Raw genomic sequence first — 27,272 nt, 5'->3', positions numbered from 1 at the left:
AAGTTCCTTCCATAGTTTGGCTATTGTGGACATTGTTGCTATAAACATTTGGGTGCACATGCCCCTTCAGATCACTACATTTGTATCTTTAGGGTAAATACCCAGTAGTGCAATTGCTGGGTCATAGGGTAGCTCTATTTTCAACTTTGTGAGGAACCTCCATGCTGCTTTCCAGAGTGGCTGCACCAGCTTTCTCTTGTATTTTTTCATCTCACTGTTTTCTATGGCTTTCTCTAGGCAGATCTCTAAATGGAAGTCCCTTTGCTTATACTGAGAGTTCTATCTGCTTATGTCCCAGCCTCAAAGAATACCTAAATCTAAGTATCACCATTTCACCTCAGTGGTCTATATTCCTATATTCCCAGTCATTCCCACAAGGGTGCCTTTAGATGTTTTTCACTCTAGGAATTTCAGATTACTGAACGACTGCTGAAATACCAGATCTGAACTCCATTTAGCTTTGCCCTCAAATACCCCGATCATATTAATTTTTAGCCAATGAATGTAAGACTCACCATGACGGACCAGAATTCAGGTGCCCATATAACACACTCTTCCTTTCCATTCCTGCTTTAGAACGAAAGTATTAGCGAAAAAAGAAATCTAACATGAACATATATGATGCATTTTATGGTGCATCAGGGCCATTTTTTAAAAAGTGACAAACCTGTTAGAGGACCAAAGAGCAAGTCATTCTATTAAAGTGCAAACCTGAAGACAAAAATTAATTTAACGTGAAGAACGAGGCACCAGAGGTGAGGTAGTGCCAACGTAAGTCCTGAGAGAATCATTAACTCAGGCTTCCCACTTGAGATCTTCTCATTTTGGGGTCTCGAGAATAGTAGTAAGGAAAAGAGAGTGTAAATTCAGGAGCATGTCAGAGGGAAGCACAAAGCACTCAGAAGCAGTTTTCAGTGGCAGAGTCAATGCCCTTTCAAAGCCTTTATTTGTTCATAGCTGACTTAAATGATACTATCAATCCAGAGCACAACTTTCTTCTTCTTCTTCTCCTTTTTTTTTTTTTTCAGAGCACAACTTTCAAAAGAATTCCTCTTCCCATTGTCTCAGACCTTGCTTGACATGTAGCTTTTTCTTTTCCACTCAGTGATCAGAACACAAAAGGGCAGCCTAAGTGTTTGGTACCAGCTGCCTTCCTTCCTTCAGATCTCTGCATTCGCCAGGGTCCTGTGTCAGTGTGATTTACCCTGAACAGTCCTAGAATTGCCCTACTCTTGGACAAAGAACAGATGTACCTCAATTCCTGTCAACCAGAAATTAGGACTTTATTTTTTTTTAATCTTTATTCTTTAGTTATCTCTACACCTAATGTGGGGCTTGAATTCACAACCCCAAGATCAAGAGTCACATCTTCTGACTGAGCCAGCCAGGAGCCCCAGGGTTTGTTTGTGTGTATGTATGTATTTAAGATTTATGTATTTGAGAGAGAGAGAGAGAGAGGACAAGGGGGAAGGGCAGAGGAAGAGGGAGAGAGATCTCAAGCAGCCCCTTGCTGAACAGGGCTCCATCTCAGGATCTCAGGATCATGATCTGAGCCGAAACCAAGTAAGAGGCTTAACCAACTGTGCCTCCCAGAGTTTTATTGAACAGTATTAAAGCGTTCAAAAATAATGTAATTTCCCTACCCAATTTTCTACACTGATGAGCCATTTTACAGATGTGGACCCTTTAAAGAGGTACTCCCTTGTTTCTTTGCTCTCAATCTGCCCCCTTTCTTTTATGTGGCTAACAGAGTTCCTGAATCTAAATACTGGGTACTCTACCATTCAGTCTGTCTGAGTTTTTATGAACTACTAAATCACTGTGAAGAAGAATGAGTATTTGGGTGGGAATCAGGGAAGGTGGGTTATGGTTGAAATGTCTCCCCTAACTAGCTGTGGGTCCCCTCCCCTAACTAGCCCTTCCATCTTTCTGGGTCTGTCCTTCCTCTATAAAATGCTACTGATGGATTTTATGGTCTTCGAGGATCACTTCTACTCTAACATTCCAGGATTCCTTTTGTATCCTCCCCCATTCTCCACGTGCTCCTTATGAGGGCTTTGCATTCGTCTTCTAGAGAAGCTTAGTTAACAAATGCTTTCTTCTTTTAAAAAATTTTTCCTAAAACTAGGATAGTTCCTTTAGAAAAAGTTTAATTCTCTGAAAGCACAGCTTTCTAAGTATGTAGTTTGTGAAATGTAGAAGATAACCAGATTGGATTAAGAGAACTTTCTGACCCTTAGCATCTTCAGTATTATCAATTTATTAAGCACTTCCCTGGAGAGCTATTTTGTCTGGGTACACAGCAGTGTAGGATCCAGTAAATGGATAAGGAGATGAAACATCCCCTCCTGGGTTTTTCCTGGATAGTCTCTCTCTGCACACTACATGCCCTACTTAACAAACTGTGTATACAACTTTATGTAAATGAGGTAATTTACTTGTTTATTTCATGTAAATAATTCTTTTTAAAAAAGATTCACCTATTAGGGCACCTGGGTGACTCAGTCGGTTAACTGTCTGCCTGCCTTCGGCTCAGGTCATTGTTCCCAGGGTCCTGGGATCGAGCCCCACATCAGACTCCCTGCTCAGGGAGGAGTCTTCTTCTCCCTCTCCCTCTGCTGCTTCCCCTGCTTCTGCTCTGTCACTTCTCTCTCAAATAAAATCTTAAAAAAAAATTTATCTATTTATAGAGCTCTAAAGAGAGAGAGTATGTGCAAGCAAGTAGGGAGGAGAGGCAGAATCTTCAAGAAGACTCCCTGCTGAGTGAGGAGTCAGACACAGGGCTCAATCCCATGACCCAGGAGATCATGACCTGAACCAAAACCAAGAGCCAGAAGCTCAACCGACTGAGCAACCCAAGCATCCCTAGATAATTATCTTTTTAATGTTAACATTTTTTGACATATTGATGTAAATGCATCCACTTTAAGTACTTAGTGTGATAAATTTTGACTAATATACACATACACCAAATTTAGCATCATCCAGATCAATATATAGAACTTTCTATCACCCTCCAGAAAGTTCTCTTATGCCCTTGCCTCAGGAAACTACTATTGTGATTTTTATCACCATAGATTGGTTCAGCCTATTCTTGAATATTAAACCATATAGTAAGTATGTATGACTGAGTAAAGAACACAAAGTACTGGGACATGAATATTTCCAGTTAAAGTCAAGGTTCAGTGAGGTGTAAGCTGGCTGGCAAGTAGGTAAAACAGAGGCAAATATGAAAAGTTATGATTTGTTAAACTAAGTCAAACTTGATTAAATGAAAAAAAAAATCTGCATCCTTTGAAAAGCTCTCATACACTGAGCGATGGAGTTATAGTGTTCACAAAACATTGAACTAATCTGAAAAAGGCATTATAGAACGAAGAACAAATGACCAGAGGCTAAAGAGAACGAACTGCTCCTTTTCCTCCAACGCAAATCACTGGGTGGTAAGTAAAAGTTGCCAATAAGCTTTTGATATCTTGGCCAGTTTATCACAGAGGACATTAAGTGATTCAGCGTTAGTAGGAGAAAATCTGTACAAGATGAGATAATATCAGAAACAGGAGAAGGGGTTTAGAAACAACATGAGCAGCCTAGGCCTCGATGCACTGATTCTGCTGTTGGGGGACCTGGAAGGTGAGGTCAGGAGTAGCAAAATGGATATGGGAGGCACAGGTTGTTGCCCAGGTTAAGTGGGGTAGCTGGCCCACCAGGAGAAATATAGGCTTCATTCTGCCTTGAGTTCCCCAAGTATGGATTAAGTCTCCAAAAACAAATGCAACTGGTTATGAAAAGATATTATGTTTTATTTAATCCAAAAAAAAGTCAATTTGTTGACATGCAAACCAACAGGACCAAATAGGACAAAGTGGCTCATGCAGAAGCACTGCTCTGAACAAGCATCGATTGAAGAGCTCTGATGCCAACCAGAGGGCACCCACACATTAGTTCAGCATGGGGTAGAGTCTTTATGTCTTTCGGTGAAGGCAAAGCCATTTGGTTGGCACTTCATAGGAGTATCTTTCCACCGTGTCTTCATCATATGGTATGTGCCATGAGTCTCCAGTTGTTTGCACCACTGTGTTATAACTGGGGATATGCTGTTGAATTTAAAAGGGAACCAAACATTGAGAACAACACTGAGGGGTTACCTGGCCATTTCCCTTTCTTTTCTGACAACTTCTCGTTTGCTTCAGGATTATTCTCTCTTACTTAACAATGGATTATCAAAGAGCAACTAGCTCTATGAAGATGAACCCTAGTATTAGGGGTTCCTTTTTTGGGGGTGGGTTCATTTTTGAGGTTAAAGATTCTCTGTATGAGTATTATTACATTTATAGGTGATAGTATCCCTTTACTTGCCTTTATCAGTTTTCCATGTGAGAAAAAAATTTCATATACTCAAAAGTAGAGAAATGGTATGATGAACTCCCAGGTACCACCTAGCTTCAACCATTATCAACACACGGCTAAATTTATTTCATCCATACCACCCCCGAAGATTACTGTGAAGCAAATCTCAGATATTGTATCACTTCTTCTGTAATAGTCAATATGTACCTTTAAAAGATAAGATCCATTCTATAAATATAAGTTGAATACTATTATTACACTTAAGAGTTAATTCCTTTTCATCAGATATCTACTAGTCACTTTCCCCAATTATTACATGTGCATACATATATTTTATAGTTCATTTTTTCAACAACAGTTGAAATTAGGTTATTACATCACAACTGAATTATCTCTTAATTTTAAATAGAGCTTTACATTTCATCTCTATTCTTGTAATTTTTTGTTGTTGAGAAAACCAAGCCAGTTATCCTGTATCATTTCCCATAGTCTTGACTATTTGTATAGATCTTTTGTTTTGTATGTTTTTTGACCACTGGACCACATTTATCATTCACTAGTATGTTTTTAATAAATCGCCTTTGGATTTTCTCCCTTTACTTTCACCCAGAGACATTCCTTAAGTTTGCAGGAATCTAAACTAGAATCAATGGAGAACTCAGCTTAGACCATGCTGCAGAAGTGGATTAACAGGAAAAAGGAGTTGCTTAGCAGAAATATGATGAAGCATAAAGGATAAGGAAGGTTCAGCTACTGCAAATATCAGGAAAATAAAAAACATGTATGAAAATAAAAAAGTTATAATCCGTGACATAATTGAAGCCACAACTGATGACACTGCAGATGTTTTCACTATGTCAATTAATGTGGCGCTGGTCTATGAAAACTTTTGCCCTGGCCGACTTTCTGTTTCCAGGAACTGGCTAATTCCAAGTACCAACCTACAGCTGAGAAAAATCAAGCAATTAAAACCTCCAATGAGTCGCAACATTCTTTGACTATACCACCCTCTGTTGACATTATATGGAGAACAGATAACATACCTGAAAGGTTATTTTTGATCTTGTAAGCCTATTAATAATTGCTAGCTGATGTCCCTGCTGCCACTTGAAGAAGAGGCGCTGAGTCTTGGCATCACGCAGACAGGCCTTGTGGTCCCGCATCAGATCTTTTGTGATGAACTTGCAGTGGTTCCCCGAGTGCAGTGTGGCATACAGAAGGAACGGATCATCCTCTGAGCTGAGCCAGGCAGGACAAAGAAGACAATCAAGCACAGCCCCAGGGAGGCAGAGGATACCATTCTTAACCATGATTTTTACTTCTTATTCTGTTTTCCTCAGAGGTGCTCTGCATTCTTTTTTTTTTTTCTTTTTTTAGATCTTATTGAGTTATTTATATGAGAGACAGAGAGAGAGTGAGTGCACAAGCTGGATGGGGGCAGAGGGAGAGGGACAAGCAAACTCCCTGATGAGCAGGAAACACTCCTTACCCCCTGCAAAGGAGGAGCCCAGGACCCTGGGATCATGATCTGAGCTGAAGGCAGATGCTTAACCCATTGAGCCACCCAGGCATCCCAGTGCTCTTATTCTTAAGTGACATGATCCCAGTGATGCTTATAAACCAACCACCTCCAAGTCTTTTGTTAGTAGAAAGCACTATCTAGAACAAAAAATGGAAAGCTAAGGGGAAGTTGAGCAAATGCTCAACTTGGCTCAATTGGGCTCTTCCACTCAAATGGGAAATTCTAACAATAATTCTCTCTTCACATTCAAAACTTTGTTCTCTGGATGCCCCGGGTGTTGTGCCCATTTGCCTTAGCCACCACAGAGCACGCCCTTACTTCCTTTCCCTTTCCTCACTCAAACGCGAAAAATGTTCATAATATTAATAGGGCAAGATGACATTTCCTTGCAGCAAAGCTACCAAAAATAATGGGCTGCCTCAAAGCTAAAACTGGTATCTCAAAGTAGCTTCTGGGAAGTCACCCAGATCCACATCCGAAGGCATCTCCTACTTTGAGAAGAGCCAGTGACTCAGACGGACCCTTAAGCTCAGCACTTAGCACTAGAGGAGGTGCGCTGTGAGAACAGCAGGGGCTGCCTTGGCTCAGGATACTCGGACTGCGGCATGGGCTAGGTCTTATGCCTTGATCCAAATGTCCCAAAGTGGGACCATTTGATGTTTATTTTATAACAAACTATTTCAAATGAAACGATAAATGACTGGAATCTATCTGCCTTAAAAATCTCTAGGAAAAAGAGAGAGGAAGAGGAAAAAAAGAAAAAAAAATGCAGGGCGTTACATGGGACGAGATGAGAAAAATGATGGTAATCATTGAAGCTGGGTGACAGTTACATGGGGATTCACTATACTGTTCTCTGGAGTATATGTCTGAAAAGACTTCTTTGGCACATTAGTGGAAAACAGAATTAAGGTTAAAAACTTAAATATTCGAATCCAAACCATAGAAAGTCACTTGAAAGGACACAATAAATACAAGTCCCAAGCCAGGCATGAGACTAATTTCCATCAAGCTTCTTGGTTTTACCACTGCATTTATCCAATTCCTCCATCTAAGAAAAAGAATAGTGATGATAACAGCACTACAAAGATGATTCATGTACTTGGTGCCCTGCCACAGTTTTATATGTATTATTTACAGGTATTCTCTCATTTAATCTTCACGATAACCCTGTAGGGGTTACATATGGAGAAGACCCAGAGATGGGAAACACAATCCCGGATGGGAGGTGGAAGGGCCATGCTCTGAATCTGGGCAGACCAATTAAAGCCTGTGCTCCTCATGTCTACCCACTGTTGCTTAAAGTGAGGGTGTGAAGGGCGTTATTGTTGTCTTCTGCTCTTGGAGACAGGGAAGCAACCCTTTCTGTGAGTACGGAAAAGGACTTAATTAAGAAAAAAGGGATCGGTTTGGGATCTGAACGAGGGCTTAGCCTCCTGCTCCATGTACTGGGAGCCATTTTACCCTTTTAGGAACAAAGAATTTGGGGAATACTGACAAATCCTGAAGTTATCACATTCAGCATAATGAAACCTAGATCAGCTGAGGGACACACATTATCCATGCAAGGCTGGAAATAAACTTTTGTCACCACATAAATCAGATGTAAAACTATGTGCATTTTATTTTTTTTTTAAGATTTCATTTATTTATTTGACAGAGAGAGAGATCATAAGTAGGCAGAGAGGCAGGCAGAGAGAGAGGAGGAAGCAGGCTCCCCGCTGAGCAGAGAGCCTGATGCAGGGCTTGATCCCAGGACCCTGGGATCATGACCTGAGCCAAAAGCAGAGGCTTTAACCCACTGAGCCACCCAGGCACCCCAAAACTATGTGTATTTTAAAACTTTACATGTACTGTTGAGGATCTGTGCCCCTCCGGAGTTGATGCTTTCTTCTTTATGGACACTGTACCATTTTGTCACTGACCTTGTTTAACATGTTCCCTTGGCTTCCTGAGACACTGTCGCTCATGGCAGCACTCCCTCTATAGTTAGAATAAAATCCACGTTCTCTGCTTGCCTACCAGAGCCCACAAGGTCTTCTGTACTGTGGTCCCTGCCTTTTCCCTGACCTTGGAACCTACCACTTTTCTTCTCGCTGTTACAGCTCATCTGCACTGGTCTGTTTGCTGTCTTCCAACATGCCAAACACACTCCTGGCTCCCTGGCTTTTTGAACACCTGCTGTTCCCTCTGCTTGGTATGTGCTTCCATCCACCCTCCTATTTTCTCAAACGACTCCCTCTCTTTGTATCTGTCCTCTCCCAAAGGCTATTCCTGACCACCCCATCCACTACCCTCTGACCCACCCCCTACCTCATCCTTTCTTACCTATTTACTCTGCTATCCTGTCTTCTTAGCATTGATCACTGCCTGGAATTACAATACCTTTTTTTTTGTTTACCTGTTTATGTTAAGTCCCAAGAAGGGGCAGGGACTTCGTGAACAACTGCTGTTTTCCAAGAACACTGAAGGAGCTCATTTATATAAAATATTTGTTGAATGATCTCTGTAGGACCTTACGGCATGCATTCTGTGTACTCCTCTTACTTCTGACTTTATCTTCCTCCTAGTTCTCCTTTATCCTGATTTCCTCATCTATTTAAATTTATCCTGCTGTAGGAAGTGTATTTTTGTAAGCTGCCTCAAATCTTTTTTTGGATTCATACGCATGTACTTTAAAAATGGCGAAAATAGGTAACTACCAAGCAGATGACTTGGGCCTAGGGTAATTCAACTAGTACCTTCAGTACTTACATGTTGTCGGCAAAGAAGCAGCTGGCTTGCTTCTGCACCTTCTTCATCTCATCCTTTCTCCACCTGGAGTGCTGTGTTAGCATGTGCTTTCGGCCCAGGACCAGCAGCTGCAGATTCTGCTTGGCTAGTTGGGAGACCACATCCAAGAGCTAGAAAACACAAAGCCAGTCAAGGGAAGACTAAAAGTGGAGTAGATCCTCCAGCTGCTAGTCTCAACTCTTTTCTGGTAAGGGGTGAAAAAATGTTCCTTAAAATAATTTTCCATCTTTGTAAGCCTGAAGAAAAGGTTTCCTTATTACAAATCAATGTCTACCACCTGCCTACTAGTCAGGCTACATTTCACTGGGTCTAGGGGGCGTTTCTAAGCACAGACAGGATGAGTTGTTTTTCAAGTGTGTTCCACGGAGTCCACTGGGATAGACAGAGGGAGGTTCAAGGAGGATGCATTTTAGTCCCCACCCTGTTTCAACCAAAACATCTCAGCTTTTGTATATTTATATATCATATTCTGCATAAGTTTCCACTTGAATAAAGGGTTTTCTCTCTCTCTCTCTCTCTTTTTACAGTTTGTATATGCCTGGACTAGACAGTGTCTTTTCAGCCAACTTTTCTATGTCATGATTCTGGTGAGACTTCCACCTTTCACTTTTTTTCCACTCAAAGATTGGTCAATTTCTATTCTCTAGCTCCTTTTCAGTGAATTTACTCCCATTTTCTCTACTTCCCACCCATCTTGTGTGTGCATAACTGCCTCTCAAAAGTCTGGATTTTTAGCAAATCTAGTAGCTTGGTAAGCTTGCTTACATTCAATCTTTCATAAGAAGTCCATAGATTACGGAAATAAAGCTTTGCTTGACCTTCAAGAAGTCCATAGATTACTTTTATTTACAACTTACTAAACTAAGCTATAAATGGATATTACTAAGTAGAATAAAAGTTAATGGAAAATTATGTTATTAATATTGTATCAGAAATATAGAAGTTCTTTTTTTTTAAAAATTTTTTATTTATTTTCAGTGTAACAGTATTCATTGTTTTTTCACCACACCCAGTGCTCCATGCAATCCGTGCCCTCCATAGAAGTTCTTTATAACAGTTGCTGAGCCTATGAAAATCAGGAATTGAAAGTCACTGAAGAAATCATTAATATTCTTGAGTCTTGGTTGGAAAAAGGCACTGATTTTATTATTATTATTATTATTATTATTTTTAAAGGATTTTATTTATTTATTTGACAGAGAGATCTGTCTCTCTGTCAAGCAGGAGTAGTGGCAAAGGGAAAAGCAGGCTCCCCACTCAGCGGGGAGCCTGATGTGGGGCTCTATCCTCAGACTCGGAGAACACGACCTGAGCTGAAGGCAGACGATTAACCGACTAAGCCACCCAGGCATCCCTAAAAAAGCACTGATTTTAATCCAGCTTCCCTTAACTCTTAACTTCTTCTCAAGCTCTTTAGGATATTATTTAAAATTCTTTAATCAATAAAACTTCATTCATTTATTTGGTCAGTTGTCAAATACTGCTTTAGCACAAAATATATATACTATCTGTGTAGACTCTCTAACAGTCTAAGAAGAATTTAGTTAGGATCAAATTTTTAATATTACTGTTCGATGCTTTGGATTTATATCATCTATCCTACCCCATTACTAATCTTATTATTTTAGGAAACTGCAGTTGGTTTTATTATCCCTAATTATTAGTTCTAGAATTAAGACAGAGTGGACACAACTTGCCCAGTGAATGTGTGCTAATACTTAAGCAGAAAAGTATACCAAGACCAGTGTAAGGCCTCTAAAGCCAAAGCTTTATAACCAGTAATACAGAATTCTTTCCTTCAAAGGTAGGAATAGTGGCTTCTATGTTCATTTAACAGTTGTTTCCCAAGTCTCTCTATGTATAAGGGACATGGTAGGTATCTCAGCCTACAAAATTTTGAAAGACCTGGTCCCTGGGGCACCTGGGTGGCTCAGTCGGGTAAGAGTCTGCCTTCGGTTCAGGTCATGATCCCGGGGGTCCTAGGATGGAGCCCTACATCAGGCTCCCTGCTCAGCGGGAAATCTGGTTCCCCCTCTGTCTCTGCTCACCAGTCCCCTTGCTCTCTCTCTCACACACATAAATAAAATCTCAAAAAAAAAAAAAAAGACCTGGTCCCTGTCTTTAGTGAGCCTACTAAGGCTAGGAAAATATATATATGCTGAATCTACATTTGTTAGACGGTTAATAAATATTTTCTGTTTAGCTGACGAATATACTCAACATCTATTTTTATCTATCATAAAAGTTGCTCATTATTGAAATTTGAAAAATAAAGACCAGAAGAAAGACAAAGAAGCAACCACTAATACCCTACCACCTGAAGACTATTAACATGTATCTACCAGTGGAATAACCATACATTTCATATAATCTTTAAGCCATCATTTAAAAAGTTAGGCTAGGGTGCCTGGGTGGCTGCCTTTGGCTCGGGTCACAATCCCGGGGTCCTGGGTTCAAGCCCCACATCGGGCTCCCTGCTCGGCGGGAAGCCTGCTTCTCCCTCTCCCACTCCCACTGCTTGTCTGCTTGTGTTCCTTCTCTCGCTGTGTCTCTCTCTGTCAAATAAATAAATACTATTAAAAAAATAAATTTTAAAAAAAAGTTAGACTAGTAATCAAAAGCAAACATCTATACTGTAAGGAAGTTTGGCTCTCTGATTCAAATACCTGAAAAGACATTGAGAGAGGTGCATCTCCTTCAGAATGCACATATAACATTCTTCTTTCTTTCCTTTTTTAAAGATTTTATTTATTTGAGAGAGCGAGAGCATGAGGAGGGGAAGGAGTAAGGGCAAAGAGTGAGAGAGCATGGGAGGAACAAGCAGGCTCCTGCTGAGTGCGGAGGCAGATGCAGGGCTCCATCCTAGATCCTAGGACCCTGAGATCGTGACCTGAGAGGAAGTCAGGTGCTTAACTGCTTAGCCGAGTGAGCCACCCAGGCACCCCTATAATATTCCTTTCCTTTAGGATTATTTTCAGTGAGCCCAATTACAAAACGGCAACTTGATTCACTAAGAGGAATGAAAATTACTTTTAAAATTTTCCATATGAATTCTCACCAAATTAAAGATAGGAAAAAAAAATTTAAACAATAACTTTTTTTTTACTGATTGGTTAAATTTTCATGCAACTGGGAAGATGTGGCTTAAAGAAAAACACAGTTGTGTCTTCAGAGCTATATGCTGGTTTAGATAAACAGCCTTGAGTTTACTAATATTAAGTTAAAAATAGGGGCCCAGAAAAGGATTAGCTTGAACTGCTCTGGGGCACCATCTTGTGGTTTAGAGGTCTCTACCAGCTCTCTCTCTGAAACAATGCAAACAAAGGATTGTAAGTGAAAGACACAGGAAAGAAAGATGTGTATACAGAATAGAGGTACTGGCCTGAAATTCTGTAAGAGTCTAGCTATGAGCAGACTTCTTCTGGGGTAAATTCCAAGGCTGGATCTAGTGGGCTAGGTCAGAGTCAGAGGTATACTCAGAACAGTAAAGAAAAAGAAAATTTACCTTAATTCTACATTAGATAAAAAATAAAACTGGGAGGGAGTTCCACTTTTAGGAAGATGGGAGTAGATCCACTTTTTCCTACCTCTGCCACTAAGTACAACAAAAACCCCTAGCCATTATACAAAACAAACACAGAAAGACTTCGAAAGTTTGATGTTCCCCAGAATCAAAATGTTTCCAAACAAGTTTAAGATAAAAAATACAGCACAGGGGTGCCTGGCTGGCTCAGTTGGTGGAGCAGGCAACTCTTGATCTTGGGGTTGTCAATTTTAGCTCCATGTTGGCTGTGAAGATTGCTTAAAAATAAAATTTTTAAAAATTACAGTATAAAATGAGATTTATGCCTACTTTCCCCATAAAGCAAAAAAAATTTTTTTTCGAGAAATTAAAAAAAAAAGAAGACTGTGAAAGGTAGAGAGAAAAAAGCAGGCTGGCTAGGGACCTGGGGGCATGATGAATGACATGGCAGTGAGTTCCCTGGATTTTCTTTTTGCCTCATATATCCTAGACTTGGAGCTAAAGAAGCTGGAAATCCAGAAAAGTCAATGGGTACAGACAAAAAGAGCCCAACAAAGGCCAGTTTTTCTAGCCAAAGGACCAGGAAAGAGGCCATCTGGCAAGACAGAAAACTTGTTACAATGATGACACCAGCAGACTGATATTTTATGGGGGTGTGTGTGTGTGTGTGTGTGTGTGTGTATACATACAGCATCTGGAGCAGCCATGAGAAATGCTATACAAAGAGATACACTAAAAAAATACTATAGATTAAAAAATAAAATAAAAAACCCACTATAAGTACATCAAAGTGGAATTCTATAAAAAGTTCACATAGCCCATAGGAAGGCAAGAAAAATAAAACAAAAAATAAAATGGCAGGTATAAATCTTAACATTTCAATACTCACATGAAATATATTTTTTTAAGATTTTATTTATTTACTTGAGAGACAGAGAGAGCACAAGCAAGAGAAGAGGGAGAGGGAGAATCAAGCTCCCCACTGAGCTGGGAGCCTGATGTGGGGCTCAATCCCAGGATGCGGAGATCATGACCTGAGCAAAAGGCAGAGACACTCATTCAACCACCCGAGCCACCCAGGTGCCCCAAAATATAAAGGGTTTTAATATACCAATTAAAAGAGGCTGGCAGAGGCGCCTGAGTGGCTCAGTGGGTTAAGCCTCTGCCTTTGGCTTCAGGTCATGATCCCAGGGTCTTGGGATCGAGCAACATATCGGGCTCTCTGCTCGGCGGGGAGCCTGCTTTCCCCATTCTCTCTGCCTGCTGTTCTGCCTACTTGTGATCCCTCTCTCTCTGTCAAATAAATAAATAAAATCTTAAAAAAAAAAAAAAGAGGCTGGTAGAGTGGGTTAAAAAACATGACCCAGCTAATATTATCTAAAAGAAACTCATTTCACATATACAAATATAGGCTGGTGGAAAGTTAAAGGATGGAATAAGTTAAATCTTATGCAAACTATTGCAAACTATTCATCAAAGCAAAGCCAGAGTGGTTACATTAATATTAACAACAGAGCTGCAAAAATGTGAAAAGAAAGCTGATAGAATGTAAAGGTGAAATAGACAAATCCACAGTTACAGCTGGAGACTTCAACACTCCTCTTTCAACAACTGGCAAATGACCTAGTCAAAAATCAGCAAGCACATGGAAGAACAGAACAATACCATCCATGTTCATGGATTGGAAGACTCTAGACAGTAAAAATGTCAATTCCCTCTAAATTGATATGTGGGTGTTTAAAGCAATTCCTATCAAAATCCCAGCAAGATTTTTTGGTAGATATATAGACAGGATTATTGTAAACTTATATGGTAAGGCAAAGGAAGAAGAATAGCTAAACCAATTTTGAAAAAAAAAAAATAAAGTGGGAAGAATCAGTCTACTTCATCTTAAGCCCTATTACAGAGCTAATGTAATCTAAATTCTGAGACATTGGTAGAGGTATAGGCGCATAGATCAACAGAACAGAATAGATGACCCAGAAATAGACCCACACAAATATGCCAAGGAAAGATAAACTTTTTAACAAATGGTGCTGAAGCAATTGGACATCCATGAGTAAACAATAAACCTCTATTTAAATCTCATACCTTATATAAAAAATTCAATCAAAATGGACCATGGACTCAAATATTAAACAGCTATAAAGTTTTAGGAAAAAAACCTAGGAGAAAAATTGTTATGATAGGCTACAGAGAGTTCTTAGACTTGGTATCTAGACACTGTCTATAAAAGGAAAAATTGATAAATTGGACTTTATCAAAATTAAAACTGCCTTATGAAAGGCCCTGTTAAAAAGATGAAAAAGACAAGTTACAGACTGGGAGATAATACTTGCAGACCACATACTCAAAAAAGAAGTTTCTAGAACACATAAAGAACTCTCAAAATTCAACAGCTAAAAAAAGCAAACTATCCAAATAAAACATGAACAAAGTCCTTTTGGGGCACCTGACTGGCTCAGTTGGCAGAGAATGTGAATCTTGATCTTGGGATCGTGAATTCCAGCTCCACAATGGGGGTGGAGTTTACTTAAAACAAAACAAAACAAAACAAAACAAAACAAAAGAATGCCTAACACCTTGCACTAAAGAAGACATACATGATATACAAGCATATGAAAAGATATCCAACATTATTAGCCATCAGGAAATGCAAACTATAACCCAATGAGGTATCACCACACATCTATCAGAATGGCTAAAAAAATAGTAGTAACACCAAATGCTGAGATACTGAATCATTCGTATATCACTGGTGGGAATTTAAAATAGTACAGCCACTCCAGAAAACAGTTTGGCAGTTTCTTGTAAAACTAAATATGCAACTACCACACGATTGAGTTATTGTATTTCTGGACATTTATCCCAGAGAAATGAAGACTATGTTCACATAAACACTTGTGCTCAAATGTTTAACTAGTTATGTTTATTCGTAATAGCCAAAATCTCGAAACAACCCAGATGTCCTTCAATAGATGAAGAGTTAAACAAACTGGTACATCCAGATCACGGAATACTAAACAACAATAAAAAGGAACAAATTATTGATACCACAACAACCTGGATTGATGAGGTCAGGAAAGAAGTAGGTATGGCTGTAACAGGGCAACAGGAGGGATGTTGTGGTGATGGACATCGCTCTATCTTGACTGCATCAAGGTCAATATTCTGGTTGTGATAATATAGTTTGCCAAGATGCTATCATTGGAGGAAAGTAGGTAAAAGATACATGGAATCTCCGTGCACCATTTCTTACATCTGCAAATGAATCTATGATTATCTCAAAATAAAAAGTAAACAACGACAAAAAAAAAAACAAAACAAAAAACAAAACCTCTAAAACCAAAACTGGGAATTCTGGGGGGCCTGAGTGGCTCAGTTGTTAAACGGCTGCCTTTGACTTGGGTCACGATCCTAGGGTCCTGAATGGAGCCCTGCATCAGGCTCCCTGCTCAGCAGGAGCTGAGCTCCCTCTCCCACTCCCCCTGCTTGTGTTCCCTCTCTTGCTGTGTCTCTCTGTCCGATAAATAAATAAAATCTTTAAAAAAGAAAAAATAAATTAAAAATAATAATTAAAAAAAAAACAACCCTGGGGCTTCTAAGGACAAAGGGGTATGTGACAAATATCCAATGTGTACTGGATAGCCAAAAGAAGATATAAAAGGCAAACCTCTCCTGAGGATTCCTAAGCAGGAAATATATTTAGATGAGAATGATAAGGAAGAATTTTCTTGAGCTCAGAGCAGTCCTGACCAGAGAAGCTCCAATCCACTCTGGATTGTTCTAACATGGGAAACCGTGAGATAGGAGGGATAATTCTGGGCTTGTCTAAGGAGTCTAGAATCTGAGCCAAATAGTAGAACAAACTAAATAGTATGGCTCCTTCTAGAGAATATCTAAAATTCCACATTGACTCCAGAACTTTCTGTGGGTACCTTAAGGCTAACCTGAGATTAGATCTCACATCTCTTCTCCGTGCCATTGCTTCTTAGGATGCCTAAAGGATAATTTTCCAAAAACCAGAAGAGTAAGAACAAATTTCAGACTAATATTTGATACAAACATTTTCTGGTTTAGGCTTTCATTTTAACTTGGTTTATCTCCTGCAGGAACAAAAAAAAGTTTTGTTTTGTTTTGTTTTACTTGTAAGTGACACACTTATTTTTGGCATAAAATTGCTGAAAGATAGTTCCTGAGCTTAGCGTAAAAATACATTTGGCAGGGCTATAGGTGTTAGAAATAACTGTAGGGATACTCAGGAAGTAGAAAAGCTGCCTGAGAGGTGGTAGGCCAATGAGGGCAAGAGCTTTTCTGAGCAATCCTAGACAACAAGTGTAACTTCCTTTCCCTATTCTTAACTTTTTACCCCACCGCCTGCAGTCTCTGGCACTTCCTGGGTTGTGTGGACTGTAGATCTTCAAAAACTCTTAAGCCTTAATATCTGATGTCCACAGAAATTAGTTTCATGCCAGTTCTTCAGCAAGGTAACTATAATCAATATACCTTATATTAAGAATTCTCATTACCAGGGGTGCCTGGGTGGCTCAGTCATTAAGCATCTGCCTTCAGCTCAGTTCATGATCCCAGGGTCCCCCGCACTGGGCTCCCTGCTGGGTGGGAGGCCTGCTTCTCCCTCTCCCACTCCCCTGTTTGTGTTCCCTCTCTAGCTATCTCTCTGTCAAATAAATAAATAAATAAAATCTTTAAAAAAAAAAAAGAATTCTCATAATCAGATACTTTCTGGAAAAATTTTGGAAACAACCCATATGCCCAGCAACAGATGGATAAACAAAATGTGTAAATGCATACAACAGAGAATTATTCAGCCTTAAAAAGGAAAAAAAAATTCTGATACATGCTACAACATGGATAAACCTAGAAGACCTTATGTTAACATTATGTTAAGACATTAAGCCAGACATGAAAGAACAGATATTGTACAATTCCAGTTATATGATGTACCTAGAGTAGTCAAATTCATAGAGACAGAAAATGTAATGGTTGCAAGGGGTAGGGGTTGGGGGATGAGATTATTTAATGGATAGAGAGTAACTGGAACTTAAGCAAAAACTAAAAAACACCAAAAAATTGGTTAACATAAATTTTGCACTATGTACATTTTGCCACAATAAAAGTTTTACTACTGAAATCTAAAAATACAAACAAAAGTAGGTAAAATAGCATAATCAACTGCTGGGGGGTCTGTCACCAGCTTTGATAACTATCAACTGCAGGCCAATCCCATTTCATCTGTCTCCCCACCCAGATTATTCTCCCTTTCAGATGATTTTGAAACAAATCCCAGATATCACATCATTTCATCTATAAATGTCAGAATGCACATCTAAACATAAGGATCCTTAGAAAAAATGGGCACAATGTCATTATCATCCTAAAATATTAACAATGATTCCTTAATATAAAATACACAGTGTGCATCTGAGTCATAATTTTTTTTTAGTTTTCAAAAAATATCAGGATCTAAGAAAGCTCCATATATTGCAATTGCTTGATTGCAGTAAAGAAATGTGGCTGTTTGTCCTAACAGAATTTCCCACCCTTAGATTTTGCTGACTACATCCCTATGGTATCGTGTAACATATTCTCTGGTCCTCTGTTTTTCTTATAAATTGGTAGTTGGATCTAGAGACTCGATCAGATTCAGGGATTTTTTTCGGTGTGCACTTACGTGTGTGTGTGGGTGGGTGGGTGTGCCCACGCATGCTTAAAACTGTGGCCTGATACAGTGAAAACTCCAGTCCATTCATCAACCATTAATGAGCACTTCTCTGCCAGCCAATAGCAGGGGGTACTGGAGATACAGACAGAAACACACAGTTATCCCTAACCTCCAGGAGTTCGCGGTCAAATGACTGTAATATAATTTAACAAGTGCTAAGAGGGAGGACAAAGGATGGGCACTTAAATCACACTGGGGGTGGGGAGGACGGTCTAGGAAGTCTCCACAGAGGAAGCAACAGCTGAGGTTTCAGATGAATTATCTGGGCAAGGAATGGGAGTTTCCCAGGACAGGGAGTAGCATGTTGAAGGTGGAAGGTCTTTATAAGTACACTGAATTCGAGGAACTGCAAGCTGTCAGATGCAATTCATGCAGAAGTGTGGGATGACAGTGAGAAATGCCAGAAAAAAGGCCGGAAATGAATATAGAGGTCAGATCACAAAGGTCCTTGTAAACTGTGATAAGGAATCTTTTCCCACCTAAAGGCAATGGGGGTAAAGCAAAGGATTGAAAACAGGAGCATGAATGACTCCCAATTTAGAGAGATCAAAATTGTAAACTGCAAGAAGGCTGAGCAAGGAGATCAAGTAGGGGGCTTCTGTGGTAATTGAAGTAAGAGATGAGAACGGAGGCCAGGGCAGTGAAGACAGAAAGAAGAGAGCTCTCTGAGAGTTACTAGAGCAGAGCTGATCAGACTTAGTCACTGATTTCACGTGGGAAATGAGGAGAGAGAAAAACCAAGGAAGACTGGGACGACGGGACAAACGATGGTAGCAAGACAGGACCTATGAGAAGAAAAGCTCACGATACGCCCAGGATGGAGATATCCAGTGGGCAGCCAGTGATGGGACTCTACTATTTAGCAGAGGGCTCTGGGCTGGAGATAAAGATGTGGAGCCATTAGGAGAAGATGAGGTATCACAGGAAGGATACAGACTTACAAGGAAATAAAGCTGAGGCTGAAACATGAGGAATATTCTTTTCGGAAGAGTAGAGTGAAGAGAAAAGAATTTAATGTAAACTGAGGAACAGCAAGAGAGATCAAAGAAAAACCAGGAGACGGAAGTCTCTCAGAAAGACTATAAAGGAGAGGATAAGTATCAGTGCTTACAGAGACACCAAAGCTCGGCCTGCAGTCTGGAGGAGTCATTTTGATGACACCACGGGGGCAGGAGTGAGATTTCAATTGGTTCCCTAAACTACATACGCTTATAGTTTGCTTTGTCCAGACAGCCTCTGTCTTACAAGCATGGTTCTATTTTGCTTACCAAAAATAACAATCAATTCTGCTTTTTCATTTCAGAAACTGTGTCCTGTGTTCTCTTTGAAATTTCCAACTTCCAGAAGTTTCACTGTGAAGGGAGGAGGTGTTTGATATTTTGTTTTGTTTTGTTTTTAAAGAGGGAAGAGACTTGACAATATTTATACTCTGATCAGAAAAAGTCAGCGGCAAGCTAGAAGCTGAAGATACAGGCATTGAGGGAATGATTGTTGGAACCAGTTTCCTGAGAAAGCAGGCAGAGAACCTAGAGAACAGGTGAGAGAGAACACCTCTAGCACGGAGATGGATTTGAGCAGAGATAAACTGGTTTGACTGTGCGGGGCGCGGGTGTGTGTGTGTGTGTGTGCGTGTGTGTGTCGAAACACGAGCTCGCTCCTCCTGACAGCTTCTATTTTCTGTGTGTTGCAGGAGGTGAGTCATTGGCAGAGGGACAGTGGTGGGGGGAGAGAGGGAGGCTTGAGGGCAGAGGCACGGAGGAGATACAGCTGGTGTGAGGATGGAAGGGGGAGCCGGCTGCAGATGCCCAGAGCAAGCCAGTCAGCGTAAAAAACCAGGAGAGGGTGGAAGCCAGAAGTGCCTAGAGGCAGCAGGAGTGGGGACAGGTGGGAGGTTTTCAGCACTTAGCATCCTGGCTGAGGGAGAGGCCGGGTGAGTAAGGATTATCCCTTGCTCCACATTCATGTTTGGTCAAAGGGCACTTTCAAGTGGAATCATAATCGAACCAGAAGTCATCTAATATCAGTCTCCTGATTTGCTACAGAAGATGCCATTCCAAATGTACAGGAAAGAACAGTATAGGATCTGTGGGTGGGGGGTCCAGGCCTGAGTCAGGAATTTCAAATTCCTATTTCATTTATTTGCTCAGATTGCTTTATTTTTAAAATGTGAAATCAGGTGCTGTCTCACCCTCTCCACTCTACCACTATCCTTAACAGTATTATGAACGTTTATCTATCAAGTCATTCTCAACAAAAACATAAAATGTCATCACAGCCGCATACAATTCCTATATGAAAAGCTCATTGGATAAAGGATCTCAAAACCATGTGGCTTTCAGGGCACTCGGTCTCTGACAATGTCTCTTCCTTCTAATGACTTGGAAACAACCAGGGGCCAGTTTGATAAGGTGGCCCCGGGGAGGCTGCATGTTAGTGCTGAAGTATGTTTCCTTCCTCACCTACCTCTCAACCTTCAGCCCAGCCTCTCTCCTTTCAGTGTGGAGGAGTGGTGGGGGAATGGTGAGGAGAAGCTGTATTTACTTCTCTTAGCCTGACTGAAGGGCAGCCCCTCGCCCAATTCTATTCAGCTAGTTAGAGTCTGCTACCCAGTGGATAAGGCATCCAGTGTCATTTCCGGGCACCTTCTGATGCTGGCTGGTATTTGATGTGTGAAATGGGAAGTTCAAAGATTCCTGCATTCAGCTGTGGACAGTTTTCTTTAAAGGATCTGATGTAGAAGGGGAGCTTGATTAAAGTAGAAATTGTTCCAGCTGAAAATGGTCACCGGCTGTTACAGGTGCAAACTGTGAACAGGTTGGGTATTTGAGGAGGAAGGCATCATGGCACTTGGCCGGTCTAAGTTTGAAAGCTTCATTTTTCTCAGATAAAACCATGTAAGGGGCACCTGGGTGGCTCAGTGTGTTAAAGCCTCTGCCTTCGGCTCAGGTCATGATCCCAGGGTCCTGGGATCGAGCCCCATGTCGGGCTCTCTGCGCAGCAGGGAGCCTGCTTCCTCCTCTCTCTCTCTGCCTATCTCTCCCCCTACTTGAGATCTCTGTCTATCAAATAAATAAATAAAATATTAAAAAAAAAACATATAAAGTGCTCACACCAAGGAAAATGTGAAGTGATTTTGTCTTTGACCTGTCTCCTCTTTATACGTATACACAGCTATAATGCAGCACTTGAGCTGCAAAAGGAAGCAGATCAATTTTAAATAGAATGTTGAGGGGCGCCTGTGTGGCTCAGTTGGTTAAGCATCTGCCTTTGGCTCAGGGATTGAGCCCAGCATCAGTCTCTCTGCTCAGCAGGGAGTCTGCCTCTCCCTCTGTCCCTCCCCGCCCAAGTGCATACGAACTCACCCTCTCTTTCTCTCTCTCCCTTTCAAACAAATAAAATCTTAATAGAATGTTGATGTTAAAGAGATTATTTTCCATTATCTGTATGTGGAGAGACTTAAAATTCCATAAAAAAAAAAAAACCAGAAAGAAATTCTTAGAATAACCACAAACAGCCTGCATATGGCTCCAGCATAGAAGAATACGAATTTCTAATATCAATTACATAGTTTTTTGGACACTAAGGCCAGGAAATACACATTCACTTTTTATGCTATTGCTTCACTAAAGACAACTTCATGGTAACTTGGGGGTTGAACTGGGATGGATGGTGGGTGGAGGGTTCCTATTTGAATCTGGCTGGGTTTTAGGAGATGATAGGTTTAAGTCAAAAGCAGACAAGAGAAAGCAAGAAAAGTAAACAAAGGTTCTTTGGATCCTTTTCTTTCATGTGCATTAATTAATTTTGATAATTATTCCCCACAAAATTAATTAATTTTGACAATTTTGAGAACACAAAATCACTTTAGAGATGCAATGATTGATGGAACTCTATAGGAGCAATGTTCTCACAGACTCAGAAGACTACAAACACAATGTTTATATATTGACACACTGTGCTCTCCACAAAGTTTGCAGCAGAAAAAACAAGGCAAGTCATAACTTACACTACAACAATGGAGTTTTCTACTTGTTTCTGTGTTCCTAACATCTGCAGGTAAGCTCATAACCAGTTTCATTTCTCTTCTTTGTCTTTGTAACACTGTTCTCTTGAGCTAAGTTTCAGGAAAAGAATTCCTGCCCTAGAGATAGTCCTCAGGTGACTGTTATTCGACACTTTTCTGTGTACCTCTAAAAATGCCACCACGGAAGAGTGCAGGAAACCCACCAAAGTTGTGGCTCAAGGCTTCTTGTCACATTTTCATTTGCCAACTACTTACTGGTGTGGTCTCAGCCTCAGTTCTACCTATGACAGCTGCTGCTGCTGCTTACAGAGAGAGAGGGAGAAATCATTCTTTACTTAAAGAAGATTAATGATATTTCATTGCTGGAACTGTTCGGGAGCTATATACCAGGTAAGATCTAGACTAACACTTGATGAAAATAGGTGACTTGGAAGAAGATGAAAAAAGGAAATGTTTTAGAGAAGCAGCAGAAGCTGGGGTGAGGTGAGGGAAGGAAACTTCTCTGGGTGGTATTCCAGAAGTGGAAGCTTCAAAAGCCTGTGGTGGAGTTCCAGAGAGGAGAGGCTGGGACTGAACCAGAGTCCTGCTCCCATCTCTGGGACCATGTACTCTGAACACAGAAGATTTAAAACTTTAGTGACTGATTGACTCCATTAAGTTGTTCAAATCTCTTGGAAGGAAGTATGTACACAAAATACTATCACTTTATTATGACGTCATAAATGATCCCACTATATCACATTAGACTCACCATGTCCTATATCCTGCTTTCGTCAGTCTCTGGTATTTTGGGGAGATTTCAATGATCTCATGTTGTCTTTAGTCAATGAAACAATTCTACTGAGGAAGAGAAATGCCCTTCCTGACTTGGGAACATCCTGTCAAGTGTGGGATGTGTTTCCTGCGTACCGTGTCTCTCCAATGCCATTAGCACCCACACAGTTGTCCAGCCTTTTAGAGAATGATTAAATTGGCCAAGATGGATTTCCCCATCTAGCTGAGAGTCAGCGCTGTCTAGAAGACAGAAGATTTCACTCCTGACTCATAGTATGACTTTTCTCCAAACATTTACACACATTTTCTGGTCTTTTTAGTTTTTCGGTAAGATATTTGTGTTTCTTTTATCACAGTGAGGCAGAAAAGGACAGTATTTTGAAGACTGAAAACTAATTTCAGGAAGATTAAGTTAACTTACTCTGACGCATTTTAATTTCCACTTTCAAAATTTATTAAAAATTTCCGCCAGGGTTCCAGATCCAGTTCATGTATGGGGAGTAATCTGCTCACAGTGGTAAAGAATGTCAATACTTTCAGGCCCACAGGTACCATTTAATGAATAGAGGAGAAAGCATAAGATGAGGGGACTGTGGAGGCTTGGAAATTTGTGTAGTCTTTCCTTGGCTGCACTGATTCACATAACTTCTGTTTTAGCACAGAGCCACATACAACAGTGCATTGTGAATATTGACTTTGTTTTCTGGAACAATCCTGTCAGTTCAAAATAGACAAAAGACCTAGGAATATAAAAAGACACCTTGGATATCCCCATTTAATGTTTCAAGTCATCTCTATAGCTCTGCAGTGGAAGGGCTTATACAGTAAATGAAATCGAAAAGAGACATAAAAGAGACTTTTCCAATTTATAGCTAGTATTTAATAGTATAGTAATTAAGAGCAACAAGCTTTGATGTCAGGCTGCCTAGGTTCGAATTTTGGTTCCACTATGTCAGAACTGTGTGACCTTAGGAAATGTACATTTCCTCTTTGGGCTTCTGTTTCATCATTGGTAGAATGGAGATACAAATTGGGTTTTTATAAGGATTAATGTAGATGTATTTAACTACATAGCACATGGAAAAGTACTCAGTAAGAACTAGCTATTATTAGAAAGTGCAGCATGGATTAGTACATTTAGACCTCCCAAACCTCACTGTATCCACCCCTCCCTACCCCCCCCAAAAAGGAAAGAGAATCAAAATGGAAGAAAAAGAAACAGAGATTCTCACAGACTTCGCTGATTTTTGTGTTAATCTCTCTGTCAACACTTGTTAATAGTGAGGAGAACATAAGCTTTGAGGTTAAGAAGACAAAGGAACACACAATCTAATACTAATCCCACTTGGAATCCCAGTAAAACTGTAATACAGAGCCTTGTAAAATGACAAACCCACAAGAACTTGGAGAACAAGAGAGGAGATAGCAGCAACAAAATCTGGAAGCTGGAAAGGAGAAGGACAGGTGGCCACTAACCTTGCAGATACAACAAAGTCAGATTTGAAGAGGGGTAAGCTAAGAACCAACTTAATTTCTCAAAACAATCCAGAACTAAAAGCAAAAGAGGCATACTAAATGTTAGTCTATTTCCTACCTCTGGAGAACTGGGTAAAAGCTATTAAAGCAGTATCAGAGTCCTAAATTTGCCCTCCAACCCCACATCCATATTGATTCTGCTGGGGCGGGGATAAGAAGTCTGAAGGTTCATTACCTGGATGTGATGAATCAAAGGATCTCTAGATTACAGTACCAAGCTCATTTGACAGTGTGTGTACCATACTGAAAATAGGGATTACATGAATATATGCATGCTGAAATTAGAATGTAGAGAAACTCAGACCTGTCTCCTTCCTTGGCTCTCAGAAACACTGGCACTGGTGAGGCCTTTACCCTGCAGGCAAGAAACTGGAAACTCGCCTTTGGGGAATCTGACCAGGCAAAGGAAAAAACCCTAGAGATACTAATTGGGAATTCCCCAACAAATGGCCCAACCAGATCACCCTACTGTGAAGTCAACAGTCAATAACCCCACCTACACAGAGCTTCTAATCAGCTGTTTAGATTATGTTTAATCATAAGCAGAGAGCAAAGAATCATCACAGGGTGGAGAGCCTGTGAAATGGAAGAGTCTAAAACGAATAAGGAAAATAAATAAGCAAAAGACTATATATAAAGGGAGAAGGCCCAAACCCCACAAAAACCTATCATTAAAATCCTATGAGATAATGGGGGGCCTGAGTGGCTCAGTTGCTTGAGCCTCTGACTCTTGATCTCAGGATCATGAGCTTGAGCCCCTGGTGGGGATCCCCATTAAGCAGGGAGTCTGCTTGAGATTCTTTCCCTCTGCCTCCTACCCTGAACGTGTGTGTGCGCATGCGTTCTCTAAAAATAAATAAATCTTAAAAAAAATCCTATGAGACCATGCATTCATTAAGCTTTTATTTTTTCTTTTTTAAGGAAGAAAATAAAGGGCTCTTAGGAATTAAAACATGGCTGCTACCAGGAATTAAAAAAAAAAAATCAACAGAAGGGTAGGAAGAGAATGTGGAAAAGACTTCCCTTGGGGCGCCTGGGTGGCTCAGTGGGCTAAAGCCTCTGCCTTCAGCTCAGGTCATGATCCCAGGATGCTGGGATCAGGTCCTGTTGGGCTCTCTGCTCTCTCAGCAGGGAGCCTGCTTCCCCGCACCGCCCCCCCCACCTCGCCTGCCTTTCTGCCTACTTGTGATCTCTGTCAAATAAATAAATACAATCTTGTCGGGGCGCCTGGGTGGCTCAGTGGGTTAAAGCCGCTGCCTTCAGCTCAGGTCATGATGCCAGAGTCCTGGGATCGAGCCCCGCATCGGGCTCTCTGCTCAGCGGGGAGCCTGCTTCCTCCCCCGGCTCTCTCTCTGCCTGCCTCTCTGCCTACTTGTGGTCTCTGTCTGTCAAATAAATAAATAAAATCTTTAAAAAAACAAACAAACAAATAAATAAATAAATACAATCTTGAAAAAAAAAAAGAAAAGAAAAGACTTCCCAGAAAAGGAGCAAAGAGATAAAAAATAAGAAATTTAGAGGACCAGCCTAGGAGATCTAACATCTGAATAAGAGAGAAAGACAGAGAGTAAGGAAGGGAAGGAGGAAGGGAGGGAGGGAACAAACTGGGAAAACAGAGAGGATTCATCAATGAAATAGTCAAAGAACATTTCCTAAAATAATAAGATAGTGAGTTTTTAGAATGAAATAGTCCATGGGATTCCTGGGTGGCTCCGTGAGTTGTGTCTGCCTTCAGCTCAGGTCATGATCCCAGGGTTCTGGGATTGAGCCCTGCATCATCAGGCTCCCTGTTCAGTGCGGAGTCTGCTTCTCCCTCTCCTCTGCTTGTGCGCTCTCTCACTCTCTCTCTTTCTCTCAAAGAAATAAAATCTTTTCTTTTTTTTTTAAAGAACTAAATAGTCCATTGCATACTCAACTCAATGAATGGCAAACAGACAATATCAAGTCATGCTACTGTAAAAGCATAGAACACTGGAGACAAAAAGACAATTCCAAAAGCTTCCAGAAAGAAAAAAGCAGACCATATAGAAAAGATCAGGCATCAAAATGTCTTCAGATTTCTGTCCTTCCCAAAAGCAGCCTGAGGTGATCTCTGAAAATGGTTCACTACTCACTTGACCCAGAAAGCCCTACAAAATCATGCAAACCAAAAGGTTCAAATCTTCGTGTTCACTTTAAGAACACATGTGAAACTGCCCAGGCCATCAAGGGTATGTGTACCTAAAAAGCCACCAAGTATCTGAAGGATGTCACTTTGCAGAAGCAATGCATACCATTCCATCACTACAATGGTGGAGTTGGTAGGTGTGCCCAGGCCAAAGTGTGGGGCTGGATGAAGGGTGGGTGGCCCAAAGAGTGCTGAATTTTTTACTGCACATGCTTAAAAATGCAGAGTCACACTGAACTTAAGGGTTTAGATGTAGATTCCCTGGTCACTGAGCACAGCCAGGTGAACAAAGCCCCCAAGACGCAGTGTAGAACTTACAGGGCTCATGGTCAGATTAACCCAACAGGAGCTCTCCTGCTACACTGAGATGCTCCTTACTGAGAAAGAGCTGACTGTCCCTAAGCCAGAAGAGGAGGCTGCACAGAAGACAAAGAAATCCCAGAAGAAACAAAAAATTATGGCCCGGGAGTCAATTCTGCATAAAATAAATGCAAATAACAGTAAGAAAAAAAAGTTTTCAGATTTCCAACACTGCAAACAAAGCACTGTCTTCAAAATTCTGAAAGAATGTTTCTAACCTAGAGATCTATTTTCAGCCACTCTTTCATATATAAGAATAATACAAAGACACTTTCAGACATGGATGCCTTCCAAAATTTTACCTCCCACACACCTTCCTTAGGAAGCTCCTGAAGAATGTTTTCCACCAGACACTAAACCAGGAAAGAGGAAGGCAGGAAATAGGAGAGAGAGAGAATGGGAAATGCATGAAGGACAGTGAAGAGGGATTCCAGGATAAGGGCTGTGTATAAGAATCAGAGGGCAATTGATCAGGATTAG

The 27,272-nt window shown here is 40.6% G+C and overlaps 1 protein-coding gene and 1 pseudogene across 3 annotated transcripts in view; one reads left to right on the top strand and one right to left on the bottom strand.

Moving 5' to 3' along the window:
• PRORP (protein only RNase P catalytic subunit) overlaps positions 1–27,272 on the bottom strand; it is a 144,269-nt gene that overhangs the window by 1,476 nt on the left and 115,521 nt on the right. The window contains exons 5-7 of one of the 2 annotated variants that reach the window (XM_080808109.1): positions 8,627–8,775; positions 5,394–5,589; positions 516–567 (exon numbers count right to left, since the gene is read on the bottom strand). In XM_080808109.1, coding sequence (XP_080664235.1) covers positions 532–567; positions 5,394–5,589; positions 8,627–8,775 — 381 coding nt within the window. In that variant the 3' untranslated portion in view covers positions 516–531. Of the gene's footprint in view, positions 1–515; positions 568–3,780; positions 4,098–5,393; positions 5,590–8,626; positions 8,776–27,272 lie in introns of those variants that run through there. The other variant, XM_080808108.1, reaches the window with a different exon arrangement.
• LOC308345695 (large ribosomal subunit protein uL22-like) lies at positions 26,364–26,915 on the top strand (annotated as a pseudogene). Its single transcript has one exon. The product of its transcript is annotated as a large ribosomal subunit protein uL22-like (transcript).

This window comes from Martes martes (assembly GCF_963455335.1).
Source record: "Martes martes genome assembly, chromosome: 7".
NCBI lineage: Eukaryota > Metazoa > Chordata > Mammalia > Carnivora > Mustelidae > Martes > Martes martes.
The sequence above is the reverse complement of the archived record's forward strand: the minus strand, read 5'-3'. Positions and strand labels throughout refer to the sequence as shown.